The 23,372-nt window shown below is 50.1% G+C and overlaps 1 protein-coding gene and 1 long non-coding RNA gene across 2 annotated transcripts; one reads left to right on the top strand and one right to left on the bottom strand.

Moving 5' to 3' along the window:
• Positions 1-8,896: 8,896 nt before the first annotated feature.
• LOC117194785 lies at positions 8,897-9,234 on the bottom strand. The gene is made up of 2 exons (XR_004474921.1): positions 9,108-9,234; positions 8,897-9,052 (listed from the first exon to the last, which is right to left on the bottom strand). It is a non-coding gene; the product is annotated as an uncharacterized LOC117194785 (long non-coding RNA).
• An 11,796-nt stretch (positions 9,235-21,030) lies between these two features.
• Positions 21,031-22,520, top strand: LOC117194766. The gene is made up of 5 exons (XM_033399263.1): positions 21,031-21,309; positions 21,390-21,566; positions 21,635-21,781; positions 21,853-22,116; positions 22,212-22,520. The coding sequence occupies exons 1-5, from the start codon at positions 21,038-21,040 to the stop codon at positions 22,312-22,314; spliced, it is 963 nt and encodes a 320-aa protein (XP_033255154.1). The 5' UTR covers positions 21,031-21,037; the 3' UTR covers positions 22,315-22,520.
• The last annotated feature ends 852 nt before the right edge of the window (positions 22,521-23,372 follow it).

The following is a 23,372-nucleotide window of genomic DNA, read 5'->3' as shown; positions in this document are numbered from 1 at the left end:
CTAGAGGCGAACTCCGCGGCCGCTTCCCACACCTTCGGGTCTGCCAGCATCAGCGGCACCAGAGTCTCGGTGCTGACCCTAGACCCTGCTGCTGTCTCCAATGTCTGACGCTCGAGGTCAAACCTGTGGCAGTCGAAGAGGACGTGGCGAGCGTCCTGCTCTATGCCTGTGCCACACTCGGGGCACCAGTCCTCTGTCTCGTGGCCGAAGCGCTTGAGGTAGCCGCGGAAGCAGCCATGTCCGCTCAGTGCCTGGGTAAGGTAGAAATCCACCTGGCCGTGCTTCCTTTCAACCCAGCATGCTATGCTTGGGATGAGGGTGTGGGTCCATCGGCCTTTGGGTGAGTGGTCCCATCGAGTCTGCCATCTGTCTATGCTGGTCCTTCTGGCGGCGTCCTTAATTTCTGCTTTGGAGCGTACATCGGCTGCACTGTCCGTCATGGCACCATGGATCTCCTTCCTCTCCCTTATCAGCTCCCTGAGCGGAACTTGCCCGGCAATGACTAACGCGGCTTCGTCTGAGATGGTCCGGAACGAGCACGCGATCCTAATGGCGCACAGTCTGTACGTTGCCTCCACTCCTCGCATGTAGCTCCTCACCTTCGCGGCTTCTGCCCACACCGGTGCGGCGTAGAGCATCTGCGACGTCACGACGCTCGTCAGCAGTTTCCTCGTTGCCTGCTTTGGCCCTCTGGTGTTTAGCAGCATCCTGGATAGCGCTCCCGCGGTCCCACCGGCCTTCGTGTGGACGTATTCTAGATGCTCTTTGAAGGACAGGCGCGTGTCGATGAGGACTCCAAGGTACTTGATGGACCTCTGCGATTCGATCGCGGTCCCACCAACCTGCACTCTGGCGGTCTCGACCACTTTACGGCTGGATATCAGGACCGCCTCCGTTTTTTGGGCCGCCAGCTCCAGCCCCGCGGCGGCTAGCCACGCCTCGACGGCTTGTATGGCGACGTTGGCAAGCTCCTCCACTGCGGCAAGTTCCTTCGCTCCCGCCACTATTGCGACGTCGTCAGCGAAACCCACCAGGTTAGTGTTGGCTGGTATCGGGAGCCGTAGGACCCCGTCGTACATGGCGTTCCAGAGCAGAGGTCCCAAAACGGAGCCCTGCGGGACTCCGGCTGAGACTTCGTATGCCCTAGAGCCCTGACATGTGTCCATTGTCAGCACCCTATTGCTGAAATAGCTGCGCGCTATATTCAGTAGGTAGCCCGGGATGTTGAAGGACCTCAGTGCCTCCAGCGTCCGGGTCCAGTCGGCCGAGTTGAAGGCGTTCCTTATGTCCAGTGTCACCACCAGACAATAGGACTTGGTTCCGCCTCTCCACCTAGTCCCAGCAATGGCTTCCTCCGCCGTTTTTAGAGCCCTCAAGATGGCGTCCAGCGTCGACCTCCCTTTTCTGAACCCGTATTGGTTCTGGGAGAGACCGCCAGCTGCTTCGATGGCTGCGCTCAGCCTCGCACCGATCACCCTTTCGAAGACTTTTCCCATGGAGTCCAGAAGGCAGATGGGCCTGTAGGAAGAGGCCACCCCTGGCGGCTTGCCCGGCTTGCAGTTGCCTTTTCCACCTCTCGGGGAACGTCCCCTCCTGGAGGCATTTGTTGAAAAGGCCCGCAACTTCCCTCGGGAGTAGAAGAAGTGCCAGCTTCAACGCGCTGTTGGGGATCGCATCCGGACCCGGAGCCTTCCTAGGTATCAGGTTTCTGCCTGCCTGCAACACCTCGGCTTCCGTAACCTCGCAGATGTCGCTCGGGCTATGCTCGAACCGCAGGGAGCTAGGGATCTGCCGTCCTCGAGGAAACAGTGCCCTGACTATACCCTCCAGTGCCTCTGGATCTGTTGGAGCTTATCTGCCCGCGTTCAGCCTCTTCACCACCATCCTGTACGCGCCTCCCCAGGGGTCCTCTTCGGCGGCATCACACAGCTTAAGGAAGCATTCCCTCTTGCTGTTCCTTATGGCGGTCTTCAGATCCTTCCTCGCCGCTTTGTAGGTCTCGCTGCATCGGGCCAAGCGCGGTGTGCCTCTGGCTCGCTGGAGCAGCCTTCTGGCCCGGTGGCAGGTTCTACGGAGAACCGCAATCGCTTCGCTCCACCAGAAAACTGGATCCTTGTGCTTCCGGAACGTCCCTCTCGGTAGCATGCTCTGGTCGCAGGCGCCTTCAAGTGCGTCCGCCAATTTGGTCGCCATATCGTTGTAACGAACTTGGCAGGTGTCGGGGAGTGAGAGAAGGGGGCACGCAGATATTCCCGGCTGGGAGGCTCGTCGGCTAGTTGGGGTGGTGATCTTGCCATCCTCTCACTTAATGCCTATTCTCATTATTACAAGGTTATAATCTGTGCGTGCTACGACGAGAGTTAATTTGGACCTAAAATTCGACTGAACACATAATTGGCTCTTTCTTCTTACTGTTCCCGAACGCTTTTCCTCGCCTCAGATCTCGTTAAAGCGGATTGACCCTCCCTTCCTTGGCCATCCCTAGGTCGCAAATTTTTACGGAATGACCCCTATGCGTTCTCATAGGGCTCTCAGGGGCATCTGGCTAGCCGAAGGCAAACAAAAACTATATTCTAGAACATTATAAAACTTATTGAACCCTACATAAACAAATTTCTAAGCTAAAACTAAACCTAACCCAAAAATAGGTACGCATAAAACAGATAAAATAGATGGAATTTCAAAATGAGTTAATAATAGTGATAAATAAAATGAATAATTATTTCACATATAAAAAGATTAACAACGGCCAAACCGAAAGGGGGGAAGAAATAGAAACAGTAAGGGGGGAAGCATATAAAGTATTTGTCCCTCTCCTCTTTACTTCTTCAGTGGGACTCGAGTCAAATCGTTTGAGTTGAGTCTTTTACATTTCTCTTTCACACTCACCCGCAGATCCGCATGTCCACCGACAAAAGCGCTTTCCGGAGGAGAATCGGACCTGGAACGAGAACTCCGATAGGGAGTGGCATAAAGCACAAAAAAAAACTCACTCACAAATTGCCCACTTTCCTCTCTCCACACTTACTTTGAGCGACTCATTACATTCAAAAAAAAAACTTTCTCGCCCCTTTTCTTTTTCTCGTTCGCGCCGCCCCTTGCTGACTGCCGATGTCTTTCTCAAAAAAAACTAACAAAAAAAAATTATTTAAATTAACATAAAACACTCGACAATACACACATTATTTCTTTTCAAATTTCTGCCTTCCCGATCTCTCCCGACCTTCCGCAATCGGGCTGTTTTCGACGACCACTCGCGCCGCCACTCGAAATCTCAGACTGCTCTTGATCGCGCTCAGTCTGCGCTATGTAGCCCTTCCTTGGCTCGCTCTCCAACCAGAAGATGGAGTTTTTTTTCTTCCAAAAACCACTCAACTCCCGCTAGCGTCGTTGGTGCCCGGGTACTTGGGCCTGTAAATTTTCCACCGCAGCTTCGGCTGCTCCTCTGGACCCCTTTTGCGTCCCTCGGCCACTCGATCTACTCGACGCCTAGGCGTCTTTGGATCCGTGAAGCTGAACCGGGTCGGTATTGTAATGAAAATGCGGCGACACGGCGTTCCTCTTCTGCCGTATAAACTGCGCCAATAGCCGGTCCTATGCGGATGAAATCATCTAACTAGTTTGAGCAATTACTTTCTCCCCTTCTCCATCTTAACGCCGGATTAACTCGAGACTTTCTCGTTTCTGAAGCACTTAGATAAAAATATATATTTTTTTCTGATAAAAGAAAATGAATGCTCGGGTCGAGCGCCAAAACGGGAAGAGACCGAAGCCAAGCCCCTCAACATGCTAGAACCTTCGGGCCCTCTCATAGAACAAGGGAAATGCCAGAGAAAGTTGACAATCTGGGCTGTTAAATCTATCACCCTTTCCTATGCCCCTTTTCGTGACCTCCCAAACCTAGCCCATAGAGGGTGTATGCTCTGCCACGGCCATTACGGTGCCGACCACTAGATGGCGCTGCGAACTAGCTCTCTCGGCTGATCCAAGCGTTACAAATACCCCCCGCCGAAGATCTGACTTAGTGGTATCACACAAGTCGGATCCCAAACTGCGCGGATCAGTTATTGTTTTAAGTCTTTCGCGTGGTATCGCCCAATAGACCGTCCTTGCAGATCCTCTAATTCATAGTAATCATTCCCTATCTTCTTGCGTATTCTGGCCTTCACATATGCTGGGCCCAGTTTGGCACTATAGCCAGCCTGGAAGTTACTCTGCTTGAAGTTCTTTCTGAACACCTCTTGGCCCACTTGATACGAAATCTCCCTTGATCTCAAATTGTAAATCCGTTCGTTTTTCGCCCTTTGCTTCTCCATTATCGTTAAAGCCTTGCTACGTACCAACTCTAACGAATCCTCTTTGGAAAACACTAGGGATTTATCCTCCAACAATCGAAGAGCTCTCAGACGAACTCAGCTAACGAACTGTTGCCCAAATACCATATAATACGGCGAAGTTCCGAGGCTGGAATGGACCGCGGTTCGCAATTCGCAACAGATACTGCTCAGCTCCTCGTCCCAATTTTTCTGATCTGCCCTCACGTAGGAGCGAATGGCGGCAATTACCGACCGGTTTACTCGCTCTGACGCATTCGACTGCGAAGAGTATACTGCTGTGGCCGTTCTGGAAAACTTCCGACTTAAATTGAGAGCCATTGTCCGATACAATGATCTCCGGAAAGCCAAAAGTATGAAACAGATCTTGCTGCAGATACTTGATCACAAGATCAGCCGTTAGTTTTTTAACAGCTTTCAGAAAGACGAACTTTGAACACTATAAATATACCAATGTTCCCGCTTTTTGAGCGTGGATACGGGCCTAGAAAGTCGACGTATAGCTTTTGGAAAAACCTCTGCGACTCAGGTGCCACTCCCATCGGGGGTCGATGGACAGAGTTCGGTGCTTTAGTAGATTTGCACGTGTCGCACGCGAGTACATATGCTTTTACATCTTTGACTAAACTTGGCCAATAGAGAAACTGTCGCACTCGCTCTAAAGTCTTATGAACTCCCCCATGCGATGCTAAGGGATGGTCGTGAGCATTGGCTAATACCTTTGGAATAAGACTCTGTGGGATCCATAACTTCCAGATAAAATTATCATGAAGACTACTCCCTGTGGCGAAATCACACTTCCTGTACACAAGACCTTCGACCACCCTCAGATCCGGCAGGTTAACGTCATTGGCTTTTATTCTGCTTGCCAGTTCCACATACTCGGCGGACTTAAAAGCTGGGGACTCGAGATCAACTGCTTGACCATAACCAACATCCACGGCCGCCAAATCTTCTTCATTGACTCTGGACAAGTCATCGGGTACAACATTTAAACGACCACTCCGGTGTTCAATTTTAAAGATAAAGCCCTGTAACTTTAATGCCCATCGGGCTACCCGCGAATGTAGATCCGTCTGGGTCATGAGCCATTTCAGAGATGCATGATCGGTGATAACCGTAAAATCATGTCCTTCAATGTAGGCTCTGAAACGGTTGATGCAAACGATTGCCGCCAGACACTCTTGCTCGGTCACAGAATAATTTCTTTGCGCCTTATTAAGTTTTTTCGACACAAAAGCTATCGGAAATTCGTCTCCCTCTGGAGTCTTTTGAACCAAGACGCCTCCAACTCCTGATTTGCTGGCATCGCAATGCACAAAGAACGGCTGGTTGAAATCCGGACTGCGAAGAACTGGCGCAGAGCACAACAATTTTTTAAGTTCCTTGAACGCTGTACGTCGATCTGGTGTCATGACAAATCTGCACTTAGGTTTCAGCAAGTCAGTGAGAGGGGAAGCTATCGACGCAAAATTTGCTATAAGTTTACGATAGCATCCAACCATTCCAAGGAATATCCGTAAGGCTTTCAGAGAGTTCGGTACTGGAAAGTCTATCATGGCCGAAATTTTCCCGGGATCCGTTCGAATGACACCCTCCCCGACGATATGACCAAGATACTTCACCGAACGCATACAGAATTTGCTCTTTTCCACGTTAAGCGTTAATCCGGCCAATCGAACATGCTGCGTTACAACTCTCAATACCTTTAGATGCGACTCAAAGCTATCGGAAACAATTAACAAGTCATCCAAGTAGACGAAGACTTCATTGCGAAGTTCCGCCGGGATCACCTTGTCCATCAATCTCGTCATGGTTTGCGACGCGTTGGTGAGACCGAACGGCATGACCTTGAACTGATATAGAGGTTTACCCGGAATTGTGAAAGCAGTTTTGTCCCGAGACTCCGGATCCAAGGGTATCTGCCAATAGGCATCCTTGAGATCCAGACTTGAGATGAACATTGCTCTGGGGAGGCGACTTAGTATACCGTCTATTTGCGGCAACGGATAGGCATCCTTTCGTGTAACGGCATTGACCTTCCGGCTGTCTAGGCAAAGTCTAACCTTTCCCGGTTTCTGGACTAGCAGAACTGGAGAGGACCAGGCGCTATCAGATTCCTCAATAACTCCTAATTTGAGCATCCTGTCCACTTCAGAATACAGCAATTTCTCCACTGCTGGTGACACGGGAAAATGCCGTTGTTTTACGGGCTTGGCATCTCCTGCATCGATCGAGTGCGACAAAACCGATGTTCTACCCAAACCAGAGACTGCAAAGGATGGAAATTCCGACACAACCTTCTGCAAATCCTCTTTCTGGCTTAGAGTTAGTTCATGCGATTCCTGACAAATTTCTGCTACCTGCATCTCCGGAGGTAATAAATTGAACGTGGACCAAAAATCGATTCCTAGATATAAGTCCTGGCTAAGCGACGGAATGATATGTAGTTCCAAGTCCTTCACAACCTTATCATAGGTGACTGGAGTTCTCAATCGCCCCAGAACCTCCTGCCGCCTGCCATCTGCAGTATGAGCAACTGAGATTCCCCGTTTAAATGGAATTTTACTGGTGATTATTTGTTTAGCCAAATTCCCCCCAACTACACTCATCGCTGCCCCCGTATCCAACAACCCAAGCACTGGCCGCTCAAAAATGTTTACCTCTGCGTACGGACGTTTATCTAGCTCTTTGTACCTAATCGCATTTATTGATTTAGCTGCCTTCCAAAATGATCTCATCCGTTTGGAGTGTCTTGAATTGGATTTACGACGGAACAGTGTTTCTGCAGCCTCTGCATCTGAATGAGAATTAATGAAATTGTGCCATAAATTTGTTGCTACACTACTGACGGACTGGACTGGAATGGTTGTATCTATAACTGCCTGGTGTTGCTTTTCTACTGGCTGGCGTCTGGGTTCGCGGATTTTTGGCGACGCACACTTTGAAGCTGACGAGGGTGTGTGCTCGCCCTGCCGTTTTTTTTCTGACATTTTTCACAAGCTGGTTTGTAAATGTTTGGAATGCCACACCCATAGCAAAAGATCTTGCGTTTGGATTCGCAATCCTGGTACCGATGTCCTTCCTTATGGCAGTTCCAACATACCTAGGCCAACGCTCCTATTTCGCCTTCGCCCTCCCCTTCGGAAAACTCCGTTGCGTCATCAGACATGTGCTCCTCCACCAACTCAGCCACTTGCCTACGGAAAGGGACACTCTTTTGATAACCATAATTCCGTCTCACGTCATCCAGGAAACTCTCTCTTCGTCTGCATATTTCCCTGAGCTCCCCAACCGAAGTTATGTTTATATTGAGCAACTCGTGCCTTACTTCGGGCCTCAAATTCCTTCGCAGTATGTCTACCACAGACTTTTCTGACAAGGGAGACTCTAAACTATCCATTAGCTGAACTATGGCGTCATAAAAAGCATCGAACCCTTCCTTTTCTTTTTGCTTCCGGTCCCTGATCGCTTCCCGAATGTCCACATCCGTGCGAGTGTCTCGGAACTGTTTCCTTAATGCCTGACAAAGCAAGTCCCATCGTACAACTACCACTGACTTATGAAACCTCCAAAAGAATTCACGAGCCTTTCCGTCAAAGAGGATGCTAGCGTTGCCACATAGCACCGCGAAGTTGCTTTCCAGCGTTGAATGGGTAAGAGCTTCTACTCTATAGATAAAATTATCAACGCTAATTCCTTCCGCATTCCCGCTAAATCGTAGCTTCCAACCATTCATAATGTGTACGACCTTGTCCGGCTTTTGGGACAGGTCGGAAGCTAAACTTCTAGGAGTGTCTCTTCCCTCTCTGTAAAATCCTGTCGATTCTCGGCCTCCGCCTGCTTCCTGACCCTGCGAACTATGGTCCTGAGCTAAGTTTCGAGTATGATGATCTCGGCCAGTCAGTTGAAGATGAGCAGCGACATTGGTTAGTATTATTTGCGCCATCTGCTCCGACAACTGGGATAAAAGGTCGTTTTGCATGGCCCGCACTGCTTGGGTAATCATGATCCCTATATTCCCGCTATCCACTGGAGCCGACCCTGGGTTATTAACGGGTGCTCCCGCCGCTGGGGTGCCTGAAGCTTTTTCTTTGCCTCCTGCCTGCTGTTTGGCGGTTTGCATGCCCGAGCCCGATGCGCCGCCTTGCGAGTCAAAAGTGACTCTTCCACACCTAGGACATTTGGCATTTTCCCTCGAATATGGCACTGTGCAAGCTTTATGAAATTCGTGGCCACACCTGGTCTTGTATAACTGCTGAGATCCAAACTCTTCTCCACACAGAATGCAGACGGACGGATCTACAGGTTCTCCCTCCATTATTAATACGTTCCCCTTATCTCCAACTGCTAACTTCCGCTTACTCTGTCACTCACTATCAACGAGATTCAACGATTCGAGATTCAAAACAGCTGACCCGCTCAATTCCCTTCGGTACTTCAACTAGCCTTTCCTTCTTCAGCGCTCACAACTCTCTGCCGGTCAATGACCTATCTCAACTGAACCAGCTGTTCTGCGTTTTATCACCCTTGTTCTCTCCTAACACCTTCGTTTGTGACACTTTTTTTTTTGTTTGCCGCTTGAGGAATTGAGACGCGTTTATTGTTGAAAACAAAACATAAAACAAATTATAAATAAAAAATAATATTTTGTAAAAACCGCAATATATAAAGAAATACAAAAACATTTATTTGCCTTCAAGCATAGCTTAGTTCCCCTGAAAAAAAATCTTATTGGAACTGGTGTGAGAAGAAAGAACAAACATAATTTACCGCTACTTGTGCCGTGCTAATCAGCCCTCGCAACAACCAAACGTTTTGTTGCTTTGGCGCGCCGATCCGCAAGACAAAAACAACGACTGCAAGCTAAAGTGCGAGTAAATCGAAGCTAATCAGTTTCGTCTTCGCACTCTTGCTTCTGCGGACAGGTATGCTGGTTTTCCATCACCCGTGGCCAGGTAAACTCTTTATAAAGAGATTGTTCTGTCTTTCCAAGCGTTTGATGGCTAGCTCTGCCGCATACTATTGCTGAAAGTGGATGGGTCTTTGCCAAAACTTGTTATCCGTGGTCAGGGTAGACTTATCTAAAGACTTCTTCCCTGCTTTTCCAAACGTCTAACTAGTTGGGCTACGGACTCCATTACTGTAGGGTATTTAATCGCCTACTAAGCTCTACGTCTTCAGCCGTGGCATGTCGATCGCTGCTAGCAACTTCTCAACAATAACTCCTATGCGACTGATTTGCAAAATTTAGCTGACTGTGAAGCTCGTTATTCTGGCCCAGATGCTGCAGCAACCGTAGTTTGGGAATGAAAGCGGACAAACGTATATGCTTCTCTTCTCAAGCTCACTACATAGTATCTAGTTTGCCAGAAAAATCGAAAGTGTTTTTGATGTGTGTTCCTGCGATATTGTTGACCACATCGAGATGCGGTTCTACCAATTATTTTGGGTCCCATTGTTGGGCGCCACTAACTTTATAATAATGAAATTAATAATTACTTATAACTGTAACGAACTTGGCAGGTGTCGGGGAGTGAGAGAAGGGGGCACGCAGATATTCCCGGCTGGGAGGCTCGTCGGCTAGTTGGGGTGGTGATCTTGCCCTCCTCTCACTTAATGCCTATTCTCATTATTACAAGGTTATAATCTGTGCGTGCTACGACGAGAGTTAATTTGGACCTAAAATTCGACTGAACACATAATTGGCTCTTTCTCGTTGAAGCGGATTTACCCTCCCTTCCTTGGCCATCCCTAGGTCGCAATTTTCACGGAATGACCCCTATGCATTCTCATGGGGCTCTCAGGGGCATCTGGCTAGCCGAAGGCAAACAAAAACTATATTCTAGAACATTATAAAATTTATTGAACCCTACATAAACAAATTTCTAAACTAAAACTAAACCTAACCCAAAAATAGGTACGCATAAAACAGATAAAATAGATGGAATTTCAAAATGACTTAATAATAGTGATAAATAAAATGAATAATTATTTCACATATAAAAAGATTAACAACGGCCAAACCGAAAGGGGGAAGAAATAGAAACAGTAAGGGGGGAAGCATATAAAGTATTTGTCCCTCTCCTCTTTACTTTTTCAGTGGGACTCGAGTCAAATCGTTTGAGTTGAGTCTTTTGCATTTCTCTTTCACACTCACCCGCAGATCCGCATGTCCACCGACAAAAGCGCTTTCCGGAGGAGAATCGGACCTGGAACGAGAACTCCGATAGGGAGTGGCATAAAGCACAAAAAAAAACTCACTCACAAATTGCCCTCTTTCCTCTCTCCACACTTACTTTGAGCGACTCATTACATTCAAAAAAAAAAACTTTCTCGCCCCTTTTCTTTTTCTCGTTCGCGCCGCCCCTTGCTGACTGCCGATGTCTTTCTCAAAAAAAACTAACAAAAAAAAATTATTTAAATTAACATAAAACACTCGACAATACACACATTATTTCTTTTCAAATTTCTGCCTTCCCGATCTCTCCCGACCTTCCGCAATCGGGCTGTTTTCGACGACCACTCGCGCCGCCACTCGAAATCTCAGACTGCTCTTGATCGCGCTCAGTCTGCGCTATGTAGCCCTTCCTTGGCTCGCTCTCCAACCAGAAGATGGAGTTTTTTTTCTTCCAAAAACCACTCAACTCCCGCTAGCGTCGTTGGTGCCCGGGTACTTGGGCCTGTAAATTTTCCACCGCAGCTTCGGCTGCTCCTCTGGACCCCTTTTGCGTCCCTCGGCCTCTCGATCTACTCGACGCCTAGGCGTCTTTGGATCCGTGAAGCTGAACCGGGTCGGTATTGTAATGAAAATGCGGCGACACGGCGTTCCTCTTCTGCCGTATAAACTGCGCCAATAGCCGGTCCTATGCGGATGAAATCATCTAACTAGTTTGAGCAATTACTTTCTCCCCTTCTCCATCTTACCTAGCTTGGAAAAACTAACGCCGGATTAACTCGAGACTTTCTCGTTTCGGAAGCACTTAGATAAAAATATATTTTTTTTTCTGATACAAGAAAACGAATGCTCGGGTCGAGCGCCAAAACGGGAAGAGACCGAAGCCAAGCCCCTCAACATGCTAAAACCTTCGGGCCCTCTCATAGAACAAGGGAAATGCCAGAGAAAGTTGACAATCTGGGCTGTTAAATCTATCACCCTTTCCTATGCCCCTTTTCATGACCTCCCAAACCTAGCCCATAGAGGGTGTATGCTCTGCCACGGCCATTACGGTGCCGACCACTAGATGGCGCTGCGAACTAGCTCTCTCGGCTGATCCAAGCGTTACATCGTTGGCTCCGTCTGCATCGTTTGCAGAGTAGCTCTCAAGGGCGCTTGCGAAGGCTTGGGCCCTCAGCGTGTCCTGGCGGTACGCCTTCCCATGCCGGAACGGGGTACCTCTCGATCGGGCAAGGGTGCCCAGGGTGCATAGTATGGCCTCGTGGTCGCTGGCGGTGTATACGTCGCTGATCCTCCATCGGGCGTGCCGGGCCATACGTGTACATACGTTTCTACCCACAAATTATTATTATTTTTGATGTGTGAAGGATGCACACACACACACAGAAAATTGATTGCCCTGAATGGTGTGTGGAGCGGGCGTTCATTTTGTAAAAATAATTGCTTTGCTCACGGATTTTTACAGAAATGATTATTGATGAGCACTTTGGCCTATTTTATCAAAATCAAACCCGACACGACAACGTCACCGCCGGCATCCGTCCGTCCCTCTGTCCGTTTGGTTTGCCCGTCGCTGGCAAATGAAGCGTGAAATGTGGCCCGACACCGCGGGCACCGCGCCAGCATACATTAAATCTTTCGAAAGTTTTGCATCAGCTCCCCCCACGTACACCCTCAGGCCGACTGTTTAGCACACCTCAGCGCGGGGAAAGGGCCGGTTGGATGGGGTTTTTGGCAAGTACCGAGACGGCAGATGACGTCAAGAGGCCGGCACGGCAGACATAGACCGCAAACCAATCCGACTAACCATCCGACCAGCCATAGATCCCCCTCGGACTGTGTGTTCCTCTTGGGTAAGCCACAGCGGAGGCGACAATTGCTTCCAGGAAATCCCCATGATTCACTCGAGGATGATGTCGCCGCGGGGTCGGATTTACTTGAGATGTGTAAACAACACAGTCACTCAAATTTTACGAGCCCTGCGCGATGATTCGATGAGAAATGAGGAAAATGCCAGGAATGCCAACATATTGATGGAAGTCAAGCCGAGGCTTTTAGCCAGGCGACGCGTGCCAATCCGCAAGATCTTCTCCCATATACACTTTTTTTTTTTTTATATTCATATACTTATTTATTTGCTCTATAATATATACTATACAATTTATATTTAACTTAATTTAACGGACAAGAGTATGTTGGGACTAGGGGCCCCGCGGACTGCGGTACTGCCGCAAAGCATTGCTTCGCAGTGGCGTGGACACCTACTCCGTCTGCTCCTTCCGCCTTCTCTCCAAGGACCTAAGCGTTCGCATCACGCTAGAGGCGAACTCCGCGGCCGCTTCCCACACCTTTGGGTCTGCCAGCATCAGCGGCACCAGAGTCTCGGTGCTGACCCTAGACCCTGCTGCTGTCTCCAATGTCTGACGCTCGAGGTCAAACCTGTGGCAGTCGAAGAGGACGTGGCGAGCGTCCTCCTCTATGCCTGTGCCACACTCGGACTCGATGGGACCCATCGAGTCTGCCATCTGTCTATGCTGGTCCTTCTGGCGGCGTCCTTAATTTCTGCTTTGGAGCGTACATCGGCTGCACTGTCCGTCATGGCACCATGGATCTCCTTCCTCTCCCTTATCAGCTCCCTGAGCGGAACTTGCCCGGCAATGACTAACGCGGCTTCGTCTGAGATGGTCCGGAACGAGCACGCGATCCTAATGGCGCACAGTCTGTACGTTGCCTCCACTCCTCGCATGTAGCTCCTCACCTTCGCGGCTTCTGCCCACACCGGTGCGGCGTAGAGCATCTGCGACGTCACGACGCTCGTCAGCAGTTTACTCGTTGCCTGATTTGGCCCTCTGGTGTTTAGCAGCATCCTGGATAGCGCTCCCGCGGTCCCACCGGCCTTCGTGTGGACGTCGCGTGTCGATGAGGACTCCAAGGTACTTGATGGACCTCTGCGATTCGATCGCGGTCCCACCAACCTGCACTCTGGCGGTCTCGACCACTTTACGGCTGGATATCAGGACCGCCTCCGTTTTTTGGGCCGCCAGCTCCAGCCCCGCGGCGGCTAGCCACGCCTCGACGGCTTGTATGGCGACGTTGGCAAGCTCCTCCACTGCGGCAAGTTCCTTCGCTACCGCCACTATTGCGACGTCGTCAGCGAAACCCACCAGGTTAGTGTTGGCTGGCATCGGGAGCCGTAGGACCCCGTCGTACATGGCGTTCCAGAGCAGAGGTCCCAAAACGGAGCCCTGCGGGACTCCGGCTGAGACTTCGTATGCCCTAGAGCCCTGACATGTGTCCATTGTCAGCACCCTATTGCTGAAATAGCTGCGCGCTATATTCAGTAGGTAGCCCGGGATGTTGAAGGACCTCAGTGCCTCCAGCGTCCGGGTCCAGTCGGCCGAGTTGAAGGCGTTCCTTATGTCCAGTGTCACCACCAGACAATAGGACTTGGTTCCGCCTCTCCACCTAGTCCCAGCAATGGCTTCCTCCGCCGTTTTTACGACCCTCAAGATGGCCTCCAGCGTCGACCTCCCTTTCCTGAACCCGTATTGGTTCTGGGAGAGACCGCCAGCTGCTTCGATGGCTGCGCTCAGCCTCGCACCGATCACCCTTTCGAAGACTTTTCCCATGGAGTCCAGAAGGCAGATGGGCCTGTAGGAAGAGGCCACCCCTGGCGGCTTGCCCGGCTTGGTTAATAGTAGCAGCCGTTGCCTTTTCCACCTCTCGGGGAACGTCCCCTCCTGGAGGCATTTGTTGAAAAGGCCCGCAACTTCCCTCGGGAGTAGAAGAAGTGCCAGCTTCAACGCGCTGTTGGGGATCGCATCCGGACCCGGAGCCTTCCTAGGTATCAGGTTTCTGCCTGCCTGCAACACCTCGGCTTCCGTAACCTCGCAGATGTGGCTCGGGCTATGCTCGAACCGCAGGGCGCTAGGTATCTGCCGTCCTCGAGGAAACAGTGCCCTGACTATACCCTCCAGTGCCTCTGGATCTGTTGGAGCTTTGCTGCCCACGTTCAGCCTCTTCACCACCATCCTGTACGCGCCTCCCCAGGGGTCCTCTTCGGCGGCATCACACAGCTTAAGGAAGCATTCCCTCTTGCTGTTCCTTATGGCAGTCTTCAGATCCTTCCTCGCCGCTTTGTAGGTCTCGCTGCATCGGGCCCAGCGCGGTGTGCCTCTGGCGCGCTGGAGCAGCCTTCTGGCCCGGTGGCAGGTTCTACGGAGAACCGCATTCGCTTCGCTCCACCAGAAAACTGGATCCTTGTGCTTCCGGAACGTCCCTCTCGGTAGCATGCTCTGGTCGCAGGCGCCTTCAAGTTCGTCCGCCAATTTGGTCGCCATATCGTTGGCTCCGTCTGCATCGTTTGCAGAGTAGCTCTCAAGGGCGCTTGCGAAGGCTTGGGCCCTCAGCGTGTCCTGGCGGTACGCCTTCCCATGCCGGAACGGGGTACCTCTCGATGGGGCAAGGGTGCCCAGGGTGCATAGTATGGCCTCGTGGTCGCTGGCAGTGTATACGTCGCTGATCCTCCATCGTGCGTGCCGGGCCAGCGTTCTGCTGGCATAGGTGAGATCGATGATCGACCCTACACCTGCCCTGCTGAAAGTTTGTTGGGACCCTTCGTTCAGAAGGACGACGTCCAGAAAGGCAAAAGCACCCAACACCGTGCGGCCTCTGGCGTTTGTACGGGAGGACCCCCATTCCAGGGCCCAGGCGTTGAAGTCGCCTCCGACTACGACGTTGTTCCGTCCTCGCAGATCGCAGCTCAGCTCGTCCATAATGCGGCTGAAAGTCTCCAGTGAGAGGCTGGGTGCCAGGTAGCAGCTGTAGAACCATATGCCGCCTACATACCCTCGGACGAACCCGTCTGCCGACTTGGTGTCGCGGAATTGCGGCCGCTTTGCTGCTGCTGCCCACCTTATGTGGTTCGCTGAGGAGTGCCACCTCAGAGCCAAGCTCGCGCACCGTCTGCGTCAGGAGATCCTGTGCGGCCCTGCAGTGATTCAGGTTGAGTTGAATCAACTGCATGTCGTCCTGGTTTTGCCGACCCCGCTTCGCGTGGCTGGGCAGTTTTTAGTGCCTGCCTGGTGCGTGACCTCCTTCTTTCCAGCTGCTGAGCAGATGAAGCACGCAGGCTCTTTTTTGCATTCGGCAACTTTGTGCCCTTTCTCCCCGCATTTGATGCAGCAGCCACTCCTGTCCACTGAACTCTTGCAGTTCCGTGCGATATGCCCTGGTTCCAGGCATCGGTAGCACCTTGGGAGTCCATCTCTTTCCCGGATCCTACATATGGTCCAGCCGATCCTCACCTTGCCGCCTTTCAGGACCGCTTGGCCCAGGGAGAAGGGCAAGCTGACCACCGCCAGCTGGGACTCCGCGTATCCGCGGCGCAGACTGCGGACTCTTACTCGACCCTCGTCAATGTTGAATTGGCGAGTTAGAGCGGCACAGATCTCCTGCTCCGTCGCGAGGGAGTCGATGTCCCGTATCTCCAATATGACCACCTTTGAGTCTTCCGTCATTGCGCGCACAGACGCTCCATCGCCGAGGACACGTGCGATGCTGGCTTTCATGCCTCAGCACTCTCCACGCTGTCTTTTGCCACCTCCAGCAGAAGGTTGCCGTTTATGGTGCGGCGTACCTTGGAGACGCAGCTTCCCAGGTCGGAAAGCTGGTTGTCGTGTCGTCTGGTGACCATTGCCAGAACCTCGCTGTACGACTTCCCGGGGGCCTGAACTATGACCGCGTCTGGGCGAGCGCGGCGTGATGCTCTCGGCCTCTTGGCCACCACGCTCTCGCTGTCCGGGATTCCGGGGCTCTTGGGCTGCCTCATGGCGCTGGTCGTCGCCACATCTCCGTGTGGCCGCAACGGGGCCTTTTTAAGGGTCCTCTTGGTTGCGATAGCTCCTTTTCGCTGCCTTGGGCGCGTAGGTGGGGTTCCCGGCTCCCCCATTGGACCTTCGGACACGGATGGCTGGCTAAGTCTACGCCACGGTTCGGTTTGCGCTGCGGCATCTTTCCTCCAGACGGTCGTTGTCTGCTGCTCCTTGTCTGCGCTCCGCGTTCTCTGTAAGCATTTCGGGCACAGGCCTTGGGCGTCGGAGCCTTCCTGCAGCGCGCTTCTACCCGCTGCAGCCTCTTGGCTCGATTCGATGATGTTCGAGTGCAGCTCCTTCATGCGCACGAACAGTGCTCTGGTGGCCATGTTGATGTGGCGCGAATTTTTGTCCATCATCCTGGTCTGAACCTCATCAAGGATTTTTCCCAGCTCCGAGAGGTTCTCAAGGCAGGTAGCCTCCTGGTGGGCCTTGCTCTTCTTGGGCGGCGTTTGCCTCTGGGAACTTCCCGGGCTTCCCGAACCCTCTTGGGGGTCTCCCTAGAGTCAAGGTCCCGACTCTGCGCCGCTGCTGCTGGAGATGGAGATGGCTCGGGTGCCGGCGATCGGGCGAGCATGCTACCCTTCCTGAAGGCGAGCTTTTCATCCTCCTCCATTCATATTGTTTACTTTAGAATTAGAATTTCGAAATTAAAATCTCCCTCCGTTGGCGCGCAACTCCAGCTCTCTCCAACACTCTGGCAGCCCTGGGTCGATCGGGGCTGTCCGGCAACACCGTCCGTGTGGCAACTCTACGCGATCACCTGTCTGGCGGCGCGATCAGCTGCTGTGTGTGAAGCTCCATGTACACTTGTACGTGTGTGTGTGTACACGGAAATGTGTGAATGTAATTTCATAGCTGACAGACGACGCGGCATTATCTACTCTATATGCGAGTGTGTGGCAACAAATATCCCCTGCTGAATGACCAGACACATTTATTTGTTGCCGCTGCCTCATCTTGACAATCAATTAATTTTCCCCCTCCCAAACCGGAGGCAAGGCTCCCTCGCTCCCCCCGCCCGCACTCCCGCTGTCGACAAAGGAAAGTAGCGTCGCGGGCGCTAATTGTTTTTAATGCAAATGGAAAAGTATTTAATAGTGAAGGCGAAACACATAAAGAATGGATTTTTAAAACCATTTCAATTATGCCACAAGTTCCCCATCAATCTGGCTGCGTGCCTCTTCTACTTCTGCCGCCTGATGACGCCTCTGTTCCAACTGCTATGACGTCAACGATTGCAACACTCTTCAGCTGTGCAGCCAGTGCATCCCGTCTCGGCCGGATTTGTCTGCGCCAAAGTTCACTGACACTTTCATGAGTTTTCTTGGGTCGACGAAAATAGTTTTTCCACATTTCGCATTCGACCGAGTGGAAATGAAATCCCCTTGGAGCATAGATAGAATATTTCAGAGCAGTGCTCGCTGCCAAAAGCTTACTGTTACACATTCGTTCTGCGAAACGAAATCCAGTTAATTAAAATGTGGCAAGCAAATAATCAACAAGCAATTCAAACTAGAAAAAGACCACAATTCTTCTTCCTCTCTGCCTTTGCCTGCCGTAAATGGCCGTCCAATTGGTAATGGCTCGACAAAAATCCCACATTCATATTTACGAACCATAAATATGGACTCGTACTACCAAAAAAAGGAAAGGAAAAAAATAAAAGGAGGTTAACCAATTTGTTCGCTTGCGGCTGCTGTAAGTGACAACAAAAGAGGTGGTGGAGCCGGTCAAGGCATTGTAGCTTTTTACAAATGAGTTTCCGTATTTCATTCGGATTCCATGCATATTGCATTTTCTATAAATACAGTATTTGCCAACTGTTCTTTTTTATTTTCACTCTCAAACTGAGTCAATGCACTGCGTGGGCGGAGGTGCAGATGCAGCTGCAACAGCAACAGCAACAGCATCGGGGTGGCAGCATCAGCACCGAAAATAAATTGCAAATATGTCACAAGCAAAATGAGTTAGAATTTTTAGGCGAATATTCGCTGTGCCATGCTGCGTGGGCAGCGATGGCCAAATGCAGGGGAAGTCAATGCGCTCTAGCCGAAAAAGTGAAAGCCAGCATCAATCATGTGAGCAGGCGAGGGGATATAGTTGTCAATCGATTCGCAAGAAGTTCAGGGTTGCCTACTGAACTGAACCGTTCGAATATAGTTCTCTACGATCCAGACTACAAGGTGGCAAAACAATAACACTCCCCCACACCAGACGTGCGATGTCTCAGCTAATTTTCATTGCCACAAGCGCGGACGAGCGGCCTTCAGGGCCTGCCAAATTCTAATTTTTGGCTAATTTGTCAACAGCCCCCCAGCATTATCCGCACATATCCGACAATTTGGGTAGAACCAAACATCTAACAAAAGCTGTACACATTCGTACATACTTACACTATATGGATAGTACGGATTGAATTACTGGAACCATGTGTCCGCTATAGAGAGCTTAGCTTGTACATACATAAATGGGCACCTAGCACTATTATATTTTGCATGCAAATTCCAGGACACAAGTGTGTACCCTCACATAAAGATGATGCCAGAAATTCCAACTGACGAAGCAGATATGCGATACACTGCATCAGCAGTAACCCACCAAGATGAGGCTCCTCCGTGCTTAGCCGCCTCCTTTGGCACTGACACTTGGCATTTCGCAACCTTCTCGAGCCAAGGCGAGCACTTCAGAAAATTGAAACTTTCAGTTTTATGCCACCATCGAGCACACAGCACAGTACTTTTACATGGCCAAGTGCAACTCTTTTGGCTGACTTTTCAATTTTCTAATATGCTTTAAAGCTTTTGCTTGATGCTGTTGGGAGCGGCGCCTATTGCTTAATTCGATTTTGCTTGACTTTGATGCTGGCAAACTTCATTTGTCCGACTCTAAAAGCGTGAAATAGGATTAGGCCGACGGAAATGCATTCATGACTTAAATCCATTTCTAGTTGGGCAACGATACAAAGTACCTATTAATAATCTATAGGAAATCAGATTTGAGAGGAGTTAGGGAAGAGAGAGTTGCAGTGCACGCAGCTTATGGAAGAGATCCAAATTAAATTAAGACTGCCAGAAGTATTCCACAAATAGCCATGACCAGAATGAAGTTACTTTGGGCCAAAACGATGACGGGTCAATACTTTTTTCCAGGCTTGTGGATAGATCAGCGTCAGTGCGGCGCCTTAATGCAAGTCTGTGAACGAATTGTATTTGGTAAATTTTCTTTACAGGAATCCGAAAGGATCGAACAAGGTGAAAATGAGCAGTGTACGAATTAAACATTTTACCATTTAACCATTTGGTAATTTGGTAAACCATTTTTTTGTGAAGCTCAAGACTCAAGCCACGGAGTACCATTAATAATACGAAAATGTACAGTAATTAGTATCTGATCTACATCCATACAACATTGAAATGCAGCCCTGAATATCGCTCCGATTATAATCGGGAGACAGCTCTGCTTTTCACTTTGAATTCCGGTTTAGCAGGCGACGACTTTCAGTGTGAAAATCCGAACAGTTATCCTTTCGAAAATTGTGCCAGCGAGCGGAGCTCATGTAAAGTGGAAAATTAAATATAAAAATTAAAATTCCTCTCAGAGTCGTAGTGAGAAGTGTCGAACAAAATATTCTAAAACTGTATTTAGCACGCGCGTGTTCTCAAGTAAGTTCACACATATTTAAAGTGAAACACACGAACACACGCACGCACACACAAACGCCGATTTTGTGAACTCACTTGACGAAAAGAAAGGGCGAGAAAAAAAAGTTGCCAAATCAAAATGGTCACCGAGCCGAAGTCCGTTGAGCCCAAGGTCAGCACCAAGGAGGCGCAGTGCCAGTCATCGGACTGCGAGACTTCCCAGCAGGAGCCGGTCTCGCAAGTAAGCAGCCCGAAGGGCGCCCGTGTGGGGATCTTCAATGCCGAGGACTTCTTGTCGCGTGCTCAGATGAACGACGAAATCAACAACATCTTGCGCTCACCCACGAAGCCGCCCGACGGGGTGCGCCAGCGCTCCGTCTACACCAACAACCCATCGCCGGTAAGTGAAATTCCAAGCAATAACGTGAAAGTTTCTTTAATTTTCAGACATTTTGTTTTACAAAACTGCCGCATCATCGCGCTAGCAGGGTATCAACAGCGAGTTAACAGCCGCCGCAGTCTTAACAGCTCGGCAACAGCAGCACTGCCACATCACCTCATTGCCCTCTCCTGTTATTTCAGACCTTCTTATTTTCCGTCTCGCTCTTTTCCACCATTGCTCTCTTACTTTCCGACTTTAATATTCGAATTTTACTTCTCTATTCCCCCCCTCTTCTCTTCTCTTCTAATACTATTCAAAATAGTTTGGTTAATTTCTATAAAAATCAATCTATGTATGTATGTATGTATATGCATGCGTTAACAGAATGTCGACAGAATGTTAGCAACAGTTGCAAAGTCATTCGATTTCTGCGCTGCTGACACTTTCTCTCGTATCTGTCGTTTTCTCTCCTGCCGGTATTCAATTATTTTCTGTCACTTTCACTTCCTCACCTCTTCATTTCCTTCCGGATCTAACTTCCGCTACTACCTCTCGCCTTCTCATCCCCCCTCCCTTAGCAAGCAAGCTTGCGTGTCGGCATGACTGGGGGGCAGCTGTCCCAACGCATGAGCAACATCTCGCTGTCCTCCGGCACGGACTCCGTGGGCCACATGGATCGCGGCAGCAGCTCCAGTCTCGCTAGCAGCGCCACCGTTGGCACCAACACCATCACCAGCGGCATTTCCAAGGAGTGCGCCAATTACCCCGTCGGCAGTCAGTCGGCCCGTCCACACTCGAGAACCACACTCGAGAACCACACTCCGCCGGCATGTTCCGGCTCTGGACCCATTGCCATGACGAACGGCTCCATCCAGTTGCGCCTCCGCGATGGCGTGCGGTGAGTGTGGACGCCCCCAGCCCCTTGGCTCTTCTTTAAGACCGACCCCTAATGTTAATACCTTTCTTTGCATGGGGCAGCATTGACATGACTCTGGACAAGGCGGTGCGCGTGCTCAATCAGCGCAGCATGGTGGCAGTTGCTCTATCACGCAACTGCAGCAACTCGGCTTTGATCCACCCCAATGGACGCATCTTGCAGAGCGGCGCTAAAGTCGAAATAGTCACCTACGACGGCATGAAGGGCAATAACTTTGTGTGAGTGGGAATGGCCCTTACCCCAACGTGGCATCTTTTGAATCCTTTGAATTATCTTCCCATTACAGTCGCTATGCCAAGATGTGGTACAAGGGTGTGAGCTTCACCAGCGAGGCGTGCGCTCTCATCTACCTGGTGGACACAGCCGGGACGCGCACCGCAACCGAGACTTTCACCGATCTGACCAATGACTACACCCTGGCAGTGTTCTATGAGTCAGTCCCCCCGGCCAATTGCATCGCTTCTTATTTGGCTAATTTCGATTTAATTCCCGAACTTCTCGCAGCGACTCGCGCCATGGTCCCTCTTATATGGCTGAAGCCCATGACGTGATTGCCAATTCAGCTTACACCTGTACCGAGGATGGCACTGAGATCTATGACATAAACGGATTTCTCATCACCCAGGCAGCCGATGGCCTGGTGAAGGTCACTCGTGTGGACAACAAGTGCTTGATTCGCACCAGTCCCGGCAATGGATCGGCCACTTTGACCACACCTGGCATCCATTGCACTGCCTCTCTGGGCAAGACCTCGCATCTGTTTGTTCGGTGAGTGTCAAACCGATGCTCTCAACCTCCCCCTCCCCCTCCCCCTCGCCCATCATCCTGCTCTGCTAACTTCCGTTCTGTTCTGTCCTTTGTAGTCGCAATGAGAAGCGCATGCACTTCGATGGATCCTGTTTCATTGTACGCAACGCCGGACACTCCGTCGGCTTCAATGAGAACAACCTGCTCATTGTCTACTGAGCGGCGTTCGTAGTCCGGAGATAGAAACGGCGCAGTGGTAGCCCATCCCACACGCACACACTCACACATGTCAACACATTTCACCTGGAACACATACATAGACACCTACAGCAGCACACTTGAGGGACCTTGACGTGGAGAGAAGGATTCAGTTAGGATCCCGGAATTTAGGAATATCAAAATAAATTTGGGAAATAAGTTAGAAAGCAAATATGTTCGTACAAAAACCAGCACCACACCACACCACACACACACACCTCAGCGAAGGAACTCAGCCCAGTCCTATCTGGGTTCCGATTGCTCGACATGGGCGCAGCACAACCACACCACCAACCCCCAGGGAATACTAGTTGTCTTTCGTTTACCATTGCCTACATATATATCATGCCGTATATATGCGTGTATTACTAGTTGTTATTGCAAATCGGGAGCTCTTTCCTGCTTCCCCAAATCAGTTGGCCAAATCAGACCGATCTCAAGCTGAAGCGGAACCAATCAGAGCCGAATCGCATCGAACAGGGCCGTGCCAGCGTTTGGTGTTCAAAAAAAGAAACATCGTTTTTCTACTCGTTTCCATTTCGGCTTTTTCAGTTCTTCTAAATTGTTTCTTTTACGCAGTTCAGTTCTAAATTTTTTTTGATAGACTTTAAAAATGGCAAAACTCAAGAAAAAAAAGTTTAAAGAAATATCTCCAAAAAAAAAACATACAAAATTATGCACAGTTGGTGCGTCTGATTAAGCAACGTGTATTCAACAATTATAGTAGATCAGAGGACTAGTTCTCTTGGGCGTTACGTTTAGGCAACGTAACGCCAGTGCCGATACATTATTTCTAAGCTACCAGTTCTTTCAATGCAATCCAATAATGTTCATCCACACCCGCAGCATACAGACACTCGAACACGTAACCCATAATCACACACACCGCACACTCTTTACAAGAGGCAAAAGAAAGTGAATTATTTGCAAGTGGCACATCGCCAGCCACAGTTAAAACAGCCACAGGACACACATGAAAGATAGAACAGATCCTGTGAAAGGTAGAAAGTGAGAGTTTA

Source organism: Drosophila miranda (assembly GCF_003369915.1).
Source record: "Drosophila miranda strain MSH22 chromosome Y unlocalized genomic scaffold, D.miranda_PacBio2.1 Contig_Y3_pilon, whole genome shotgun sequence".
NCBI classification, from domain to species: Eukaryota; Metazoa; Arthropoda; class Insecta; order Diptera; family Drosophilidae; genus Drosophila; species Drosophila miranda.
This window is presented reverse-complemented; position numbering and strand designations above follow the sequence as displayed.

What these genes read in the sequence shown, in the direction of transcription:
- LOC117194766 (XM_033399263.1), top strand. Translation starts at nt 21,038, where the DNA reads ATGAGCAACATCTCGCTGTCCTCCGGCACGGACTCCGTGGGCCACATG. An exon ending in ACCCTGGCAGTGTTCTATGA is followed by an intron (nt 21,782 to 21,852) that starts GTCAGTCCCCCC and finishes AACTTCTCGCAG; the next exon opens with CGACTCGCGCCATGGTCCCT. An exon ending in ACCTCGCATCTGTTTGTTCG is followed by an intron (nt 22,117 to 22,211) that starts GTGAGTGTCAAA and finishes TGTCCTTTGTAG; the next exon opens with TCGCAATGAGAAGCGCATGC.